Below are 10,024 nucleotides of genomic sequence, written 5' to 3'. Positions count from 1 at the left end.
GCACCTCCCTGAAATTGCTTCTTTCAGGTTGGGATCCCTGAAGAGGGGACTCTGGACTGCCATGTAAGGGGGGCTGTGATATAAGAGGGAACCCTGGACTGCCATGTAAGGGGGGCTGTGATATAAGAGGGAACCCTGGACTGCCATGTAAGGAGGGCTGCGATATTAAAGGGCACTCTGGACTGTCATGTAAGGAGGGCTGCGATATTAAAGGGCACTCTGGACTGTCATGTAAGGAGGAACACTGATGTAAGTGAGACTCTGACTTTCATCAGAGGGGGGGCATGTTCAAACCATACTCGGACCAGAAAGTTTTTTTGTCATCACCTGAAATGCATCCCAATGTATTTCTGGGATTTGTTAATACCAGTGCAGTCAAAAAAAATGCTGCATGCACTATTTTTTTCTGGCCTGGAACGCACCAAAACACATGTAAACGCATCAAAAATGCACGCAAATGCACCAGACTGCACCTGAAAGCCAATTTTAAGCTAAAAATCAAACAAAAAAATGCACCAGTACATGTCAAATCGTACCACACCGCGCTTGCAGATCTGATCTAGATCTGGTCCGGACATGGTGTGAACAAGCCCTTAATCAGGATCCCCAGAGTTCCCCTTTACATCAGAGTCCTTGGAACGCTGAGGTAAAGGAGGACTCTAGGTACTCTGACGTAAGGCAGATCTCTGGGGGTCTCTGATGTAAGGGGGGCTCTGGTGACCCTGTTGCTAGGTGGGACTCTGGGCACCATAACCCAGACTCCCCATAACCCCGCTCACATCAATGTCCTTAGGACTCTGATATAAAGGGGGACACTGATGTAAGGGGGAACTCAGGGGACTCTGATGTAAGGGGGGACTGTGATGCAAGGAGGACTCTGGGGACTTTTTAAATCAATGATTTGTGTTGATAATATGATAAAGTTATTTAACATACGGGTCTCGGATTTTGAAAAAGTGTACATATTTCACCGCACACCTGACCAATGTACCCAATGTACCCCTTGGTGGCTGCTGACGTGACAATGGCGCTGCATACATGCAAGAAGTACATATGTCACCAGCACACGAGGATCTTCATTCAGTAACATTTATTGATGTTCAATCATAGTATCACACGTTATGTCTGATGAAGGACCCCTTAGTGGTTTTAACACATCGCTTTTTGTGTGACATTATGACTGAACATCAATAAAATCATTATTGGATGAAGACCCTCAGTGTGCTGGTGACCTATTTACTTCTTCGATTTTTGAAAGGGGCACAATTTCAGTGCTGGCCATAGGCGCTATTTTCAGCAGAGACACCTCTGTTTGTGGGCACTCTCTTCCTGACTGCTGACCACCTGCTGAGTGGAAGCAAGACAAGAAGGAGAGAGCCATGGAGGAATCCAATCTGGATGCTCAGGAAGTTAGACTGCATAAGATAGAGTGTAAGGTGAAGGCAACTAGCCAAACGTGACTGGATGGGCTGGAAAAAAATCATTAGAGCTAACTACAGAAATTGCATAGGTGGCAACACACCTTAAAACCTCCTTTTATATTCATTCTTACACACGTTCTGTATCTGGTGGTAATTCACCAGATACAAAATGTAGGAAGAACTATTATAAAGGAGGAGACGTAAGGTGTGTAGCCACTAGGGATGTGCATGGGCTTGGTGTAAACCAAATTCACCCGAACCTGTACATAACTGTCAGTGACAGCCCCTCATCAGTTGCAGCTGGAGCACAGCCCCACCTAACAATTGGTTGGGGAATAGACCAGCTCTGGTTAATAACCCAGGCATGGGTGACCTTGGTCCTATGCAATCTGTGTAGCTGTACTGACATTTATTTCCAGCCTATCCAGTCACTGTTAAAAGAGAACTGTGGGGTAAGTGTTTTTGCCCATAGTTCTCAGGGTCACGGGAGGACATACTAGCGTCCTCCCATGATCCAAAGCTCAGTATATAGCGAGCTACAGCTCGCAGTATACTGAGAGCGCCGCAGCTGGGATGGATCCCGACATTGCTGTCGAGATCCACTGAGCTGCGTGAGTGACAGCTGGCTCTGCCTATCTAGAAGCAGAGCCAGCTGTACCCGCCCCCTCCCCCGTCTGTTCCACCAGTCAGCACTGGAGGATCGGAGCGGTCGGGGAGAATCCCTGCAGGGAGCCGTGACTGATAGTCACGGCTCTCTGCAGGGACATGATCGAGAAGTGAGTGAGCGGCGGTATGCGTTCGCTCACTTGCCGATCTATTGAGCCGACGTGTGACAGTTTCATTGTTACACGTTGGCTCGATCTATGAGGATCTTCACTCATCTCACCTATGAGTGATTTTCACTCACCTCATAGTTCTCCTTTTAAGTGACAACAGTGAAAAGAATTCAGCATATTTATGCGGCTGGGATCACAGGCTTCGCCCATGATAACCCCTGGACACACAATTAATGCTGATCATTTGGGGCTAATCACATGTAATCACTGCATGTGAGACAGCTACTGAGCCTGGCAGACTGTCATTGCTTTCTATAGGCTTAGTCACTTTTTGGGTATTGTGATAGCAGTGCACCTGTCACTGTCTGAATACATTAGCTACGGCATGAGACTCCACCATCCACACTAAACAGCATGGATGAACAAATCTGTTACATTTGTTTCTCTAATCTAACAGATTCACTCATCTAAATATAACAATGTATGGCCAGCTTAATTCCCTATTGTAAACACAATAAAAAAAATGCTATTACATACATTTTTAAGAAAACCTGTCATGAGAGCTCTACGAGCGTAGTCAACAAAGCAGCCAGCCAACTGATATTTTTTTTGAACCCTTCATGCTTCTGCCATGACCCCTTCACTTTAATTTACAACTGACCATCATTTGATTTGAGAGCAGGCTATCTTTATCAATATATCATACCTGACTTGGGGGAGCAGCTACACAGTCTGCATCTCTGTTGGATGCAGACCGCATAGCTGCTCTTGACGGTGTCGGCACTCAGTGTGAGTTACTGAGCACCAGCCGTAAGGAAGGATTAATAAGGTCTGCACCAGCCAAAGGTGCAGACTGTACTAATCAACCACTGGACCATCAGGAAATGTGCCCCGTCCCTGCAAAAAAATGTAAGCAGGTCAGGGGGCTCTTTTTTTTATTTTAAGAAGTTGTGAGAGTGTGTGTGCATTTCTGTGTGTGTATTATTGTGAATTAGTATGTGTATTTCTGGACTGACAGACCTGATCTTGCTGGGTCAGGGATAATCTAATGTAAACGGTCCCCTTCCATTTACATCCGAATCCCCATAGACCGATATGAGGTCCGGCAGCTTAAGTTCTCTCCTCCAGTGTGAGAAGGAGGAAAAAACTGGATGGGCATGGAAATCCCCTCCTGATCAACGTATGTGTAAGGGGCCTTACAGTTTGAATTACATTATGCTGAAAAGTCATGTATAACACAAACACTCTGGTGGGATTCCAGCCTACATGAACGTTGTGAAAAAAGTGAATGTAGCCATAGCGCAGCAGCTTTTATATTTCACTCCTTCCATAAGCGCAGATTTTACATTATTTCCATACATGAACGTTGTCCCTGAGAATAACACAACCTGATAACATTGCAGTTGATCTGACTTTCATAAAATGTTTGCTTTTATGTTGAACATTTGCGGTTATTGTTGTTGATGTGGTGTTTTCCTTTATTCCTCTTTACATTCTTTAGGAATGTCGCCTGTTGAAGGAAGGCTCTGTTTTGTTGGCTGACAATGTTGTTTATCCCGGGATTCCAGACTTTCTTGAGCACGTCAGAACCTGTGGACGATACGACTGCACTAATTACCCCTCACATGCACAATATATGAATGTAGATGATGCTTTAGAGAAAGCTGTGTTTATAGGTTACCTATAATTTCTTGAATAGGCACTTCATTACTCATTCAATGTTATAAAGAAAGGGGAGAAATGCCCTTTGTTCATATTTTTATGAAATGTAAATTTGTTTTAAATAAAAGGCTTTACGTTCTTAGTAACTTTTTGCAAATGTCTATGTTACCCTTTTATCCTGAAATACTTAAAGGGGAAAGCAAAATATACTCTTCTCAATAGCTTGAGCCGGCGTGTGACACTGCAGCTGTCACAAACACTCTCTACTTTTGAGAGGGTAGACTTCGTAAATAGTTGTGATTATACAAAGGAAATGATCCCTTTCGTATTAGTAGAAGAAACCAAAGCATCAATCATATGCATAGGAGAGACATTAAACTCCCCCAGCCCTGGCTGAGTTTGCAATGCATGTCAAAGTTGTATATACTAAGTTCTTATCATGCAAATTATACATAGACTGTAACTGCTGGATAACTATTGGATAACTAAAAGGATACATGCTGCTTGCCCATTACAGAATCCCTTCAGCTTGCAGATTTCAGGGAGATAGTCATTGTACCACAATGGGGATAATCTAGTAAACCTCATAAACATCTTTGCAACTCCCAGATTTCCCCATCAATCCCATGGTTGCAATATACAAATATGTTCTAGCATATCCCTTAGTCTTCAAAAAATATAAAGGTTTAACCCCTGGAAAAAGATAATATAATATATTAAAAGACTTGCCCTTCCCCCTTCCTACCAGATGTTGAAGATGAGATGCTAAAAAATACATTGCCAATCCTCCTAGCTCCTATGGCCTTTGTAACATTTCAAGTTGTAACCTGGGCTGCTTTTGTTTCCAGATCAGTGCTCTAAAAAACAATAATAACCTGTTTAAAAATGTTTGCCAGGATTCCAGCATGGAGCATTATGTAACAAGTAACTGTGGCATCCAAATCATTTTAGTAAGATTCACCCTTTCAGCAACTGAAAATGGAAGTTTATACCAGGATCTTAAATTTCTGCACAGAGATATTTAATTCAGCGTAATATGTTCAGTAGGGTTCACAGAGATACATATACCTTTTATATTTTACCAAAAAATTGGGTAATAATAAATGTTTTATCATTTAATATAGGGGAAACTGTTTTTTTTTTTTAAATTTCGGTAATTTTTCCTTAATATAGTAAAAAAATAAAACCCCCAGTGGTGAATAAATACCACCAAAAGAAAGCTCTATCTGTCCCCAAAAAAGGGTATAAAATTCATTTCAGTACAGCGCTGCATGACGGAACAAATGTCAGTTAAAGTACCGCAGCGCTGAATACTGAAAAATGGCCTGGATGGGAAGGGGGTTTAACACCGTGGATGTCAACTGGTTAATGATAGGGGTGGGCCAGAGACAGTTGTTTGTAATAATACAGTCAAAGCTTTCTTTAAAAAATCCCATTTATGTAGTGAGTGCTGCCTTCCGATTGCCCATCACTTTCAACAACTTCCTGGATTCCCAGTGTGCTTTGTATCTCCTTACCTGCTGCTTGATGTGATGCAATGTTGATTTCTGAAGACTACATATCCCATCATGCACCGCTTCCAGCAAGCAATGATGATGTTACAATGTTTAGACATTGAGTTGTAGTTCAGAAGGCAGGCTCTGTGAGAGTGGTGACACCAGGAATTTCATATTCAGTGAAATAGTGTCAGTGCAATGAGGCAGTACAGTACATCCTATGAGCATCTTCAATAAGTAAGTTTACAAACTTCTAGATGGATCTGGTTATTAGGAGTGGGATAGATCTTCAATATAGAAACACAGATTTATTTGAAGTTTTTGACCAGAGATACCATTTGAGTAGCAAAGACCTCATGAACTGACTTATTTTGAATGATTTGTTGTGCACAAGCTTATTTCTGTACAGCTGTACTTTCCCACCACTGCACTTAGTACAATCCTCTCCTTTACAGAAAGGTCAAAGAAATCCTGTTCCAGAAATCATATACTATGCACCTTTCTACAGCAAACACCATTGCTGGATACAGTCCTTAAAGGAGAGATCCAGGAATTTGTTTTATTAACCCATGCAGTGGGGCTAACTGCTCGTTTGTGTCTAGGTGCTAAAATAAAGATATACTCACTCGATATTGTCACTCCGCTCCCTCCAGCCTGTCTCCCTCTCTGCAGCATTGGAATCTTCCTCAGCATCCTCGCATCTATACACTGTGTATAGGATGTGATGATTTATGGGACCGTAGACCACTGCAGAGACATTGGAAGGACCGGTCTAAGAACAAGATGGCTCCAAGGATCGGCTGAGTATAACTTTGTTATTTTTGTCCCTAGACACAAATGAGCACTTAACCCTACTGCAAGAGTTAATAAAAAACATTCCTTCTTTCAGTAGGTCATGTGCCCTTAGGTAACACATTATCTGGAGTACATATCAGGAAGGACAGGTTAGATTCATTGAGGTATGTAAAGGGTTGATGTACAGTCTTGGATTGGGGCTTGGTTTCTACATATTTACTATGCAGAGGGTGCTTGGAAATTTCCCTTGTGCTTATGGTAAGTTCATTATACCATGGCCGGTCTCCTGTAACATGAAAAGCAGTTTTCAGCTGTCTCTTGCAACATGGCAGTAGTCTCTAATATGAAAATCTCTTTTACCATGTATCCCTCCTTAACATGACAGTGTCTTGTGCCTTGCAATACGACAGCTCACTATTGAGACATGACAGTCTTATGGAAAGCCCGTGACATACTGCACACAAAGCCGCGAGCGGCAGAGAGAAGCTCCGAGGCATGGACATTTGCATGCAATCATTGCAATGTGTGAGAGCTCGAGTAGCTGAAAGACTTCATCTTCAGCCAATTAGCTCACGCGTATGAACTCAATGGAATTTGTGTCCTGACGCACAGGTTCATACACGTGAACCAATTGGCTGTAGATGAATTTTTTTATCTCAGCACGCTGAGCTATACGAGCCCTCACCAGCTGATGAGAGGAAATTGCAAGATACACTGCACACAAAAGTCCGCACAACGCCACTTCCCTTTGCTTCACGTGGCTTTGTGTGCAGCATGTCACAGCCTTAATAAGACAGGTCTGCTAATGCATGGTAACTCTGCCTTGTAACTTGGCAATCTCTTATACCACGGCTTCTGAGCTGAGGGTAGAAGTATGCAAATCCAAAAGTTGGTTTATTGTTACAAGTCAGGGCTGGTTCTATAGAAATGGTCTTGCATTCCTTTTCTGCTACTGATATCCACACTATGGTTACCAGCAGGGCCGTCCCTCTAATGAAGGGAACCCGAGATTGTTGCACCTTGCTCATTTTTTTCAGGCAGTACACAAGTGGGGGACTCTGATGTAAGTGGGACCCCTCTAATTTTTGTCTAAGGAGGTACTCTGGACTTTCTTGTAAGTGGGAGCACTGAGATAAGGGCGAACTCTGGACCTTTATCTTAGGGGGGCCTTTGATGTAAGTGGGACCCCTAATTTTCATGTAAGGGGGGACTCTGATGTAAGGGAGAACTCTTGACTTTCATCTGAGGGGGGTCTGATTTAAGGAAGAACTCTAGACTTTTATCTGGGGGGGTACACTGATTTAGAGGGGGACCTGAATTTTTCTATCAGGTCCTCTTCTGGTGATTGAAAGCAGCAGAGGGCGGGTGCAATAGCTAGTTTGCTAATGCAAAGTGCAATAGCCAATAGGAATCTATCTATGCATTCTTATGCCTTTTTTTAAATATTCTGACGACTGCAACTGTCAGAATACTAAAAACAAAATCAGAAAAAAACCTGCAGATAGCAAAGAAGCTATTGCTTCCTGTGCTATCTGCCATCATTTCAGGGGGGTGCTCTCTCCCTGCCCCCCTAACCCCTCCTCTGCGGATGGGGGGGGGGAGGGGGTAGAGGGCACCTCCCTGAAATTGCTTCTTTCAGGTTGGGATCCCTGAAGAGGGGACTCTGGACTGCCATGTAAGGGGGGCTGTGATATAAGAGGGAACCCTGGACTGCCATGTAAGGGGGGCTGTGATATAAGAGGGAACCCTGGACTGCCATGTAAGGAGGGCTGCGATATTAAAGGGCACTCTGGACTGTCATGTAAGGAGGGCTGCGATATTAAAGGGCACTCTGGACTGTCATGTAAGGAGGAACACTGATGTAAGTGAGACTCTGACTTTCATCAGAGGGGGGGCATGTTCAAACCATACCCGGACCAGAAAGTTTTTTTGTCATCACCTGAAATGCATCCCAATGTATTTCTGGGATTTGTTAATACCAGTGCAGTCAAAAAAAATGCTGCATGCACTATTTTTTTCTGGCCTGGAACGCACCAAAACACATGTAAACGCATCAAAAATGCACGCAAATGCACCAGACTGCACCTGAAAGCCAATTTTAAGCTAAAAATCAAACAAAAAAATGCACCAGTACATGTCAAATCGTACCACACCGCGCTTGCAGATCTGATCTAGATCTGGTCCGGACATGGTGTGAACAAGCCCTTAATCAGGATCCCCAGAGTTCCCCTTTACATCAGAGTCCTTGGAACGCTGAGGTAAAGGAGGACTCTAGGTACTCTGACGTAAGGCAGATCTCTGGGGGTCTCTGATGTAAGGGGGGCTCTGGTGACCCTGTTGCTAGGTGGGACTCTGGGCACCATAACCCAGACTCCCCATAACCCCGCTCACATCAATGTCCTTAGGACTCTGATATAAAGGGGGACACTGATGTAAGGGGGAACTCAGGGGACTCTGATGTAAGGGGGGACTGTGATGCAAGGAGGACTCTGGGGACTTTTTAAATCAATGATTTGTGTTGATAATATGATAAAGTTATTTAACATACGGGTCTCGGATTTTGAAAAAGTGTACATATTTCACCGCACACCTGACCAATGTACCCAATGTACCCCTTGGTGGCTGCTGACGTGACAATGGCGCTGCATACATGCAAGAAGTACATATGTCACCAGCACACGAGGATCTTCATTCAGTAACATTTATTGATGTTCAATCATAGTATCACACGTTATGTCTGATGAAGGACCCCTTAGTGGTTTTAACACATCGCTTTTTGTGTGACATTATGACTGAACATCAATAAAATCATTATTGGATGAAGACCCTCAGTGTGCTGGTGACCTATTTACTTCTTCGATTTTTGAAAGGGGCACAATTTCAGTGCTGGCCATAGGCGCTATTTTCAGCAGAGACACCTCTGTTTGTGGGCACTCTCTTCCTGACTGCTGACCACCTGCTGAGTGGAAGCAAGACAAGAAGGAGAGAGCCATGGAGGAATCCAATCTGGATGCTCAGGAAGTTAGACTGCATAAGATAGAGTGTAAGGTGAAGGCAACTAGCCAAACGTGACTGGATGGGCTGGAAAAAAATCATTAGAGCTAACTACAGAAATTGCATAGGTGGCAACACACCTTAAAACCTCCTTTTATATTCATTCTTACACACGTTCTGTATCTGGTGGTAATTCACCAGATACAAAATGTAGGAAGAACTATTATAAAGGAGGAGACGTAAGGTGTGTAGCCACTAGGGATGTGCATGGGCTTGGTGTAAACCAAATTCACCCGAACCTGTACATAACTGTCAGTGACAGCCCCTCATCAGTTGCAGCTGGAGCACAGCCCCACCTAACAATTGGTTGGGGAATAGACCAGCTCTGGTTAATAACCCAGGCATGGGTGACCTTGGTCCTATGCAATCTGTGTAGCTGTACTGACATTTATTTCCAGCCTATCCAGTCACTGTTAAAAGAGAACTGTGGGGTAAGTGTTTTTGCCCATAGTTCTCAGGGTCACGGGAGGACATACTAGCGTCCTCCCATGATCCAAAGCTCAGTATATAGCGAGCTACAGCTCGCAGTATACTGAGAGCGCCGCAGCTGGGATGGATCCCGACATTGCTGTCGAGATCCACTGAGCTGCGTGAGTGACAGCTGGCTCTGCCTATCTAGAAGCAGAGCCAGCTGTACCCGCCCCCTCCCCCGTCTGTTCCACCAGTCAGCACTGGAGGATCGGAGCGGTCGGGGAGAATCCCTGCAGGGAGCCGTGACTGATAGTCACGGCTCTCTGCAGGGACATGATCGAGAAGTGAGTGAGCGGCGGTATGCGTTCGCTCACTTGCCGATCTATTGAGCCGACGTGTGACAGTTTCA

At 44.1% G+C, this 10,024-nt stretch overlaps 1 protein-coding gene across 1 annotated transcript in view; it reads left to right on the top strand.

Moving 5' to 3' along the window:
- LOC108787428 (catechol O-methyltransferase-like) overlaps window positions 1-3,884 on the top strand; it is a 17,485-nt gene extending 13,601 nt beyond the window's left edge. The window contains exon 4 of the mRNA XM_018556981.1: window positions 3,699-3,884. Within this exon, the coding sequence (XP_018412483.1) occupies window positions 3,699-3,884 (186 nt within the window). The remainder of the gene's footprint in view (window positions 1-3,698) is intronic.
- Window positions 3,885-10,024: the final 6,140 nt, after the last annotated feature.

The sequence above is a fragment of the Nanorana parkeri genome, unplaced genomic scaffold (assembly GCF_000935625.1).
Source record: "Nanorana parkeri isolate BGI_ZX_2015 unplaced genomic scaffold, ASM93562v1 scaffold260, whole genome shotgun sequence".
NCBI lineage: Eukaryota > Metazoa > Chordata > Amphibia > Anura > Dicroglossidae > Nanorana > Nanorana parkeri.
This window is presented reverse-complemented; position numbering and strand designations above follow the sequence as displayed.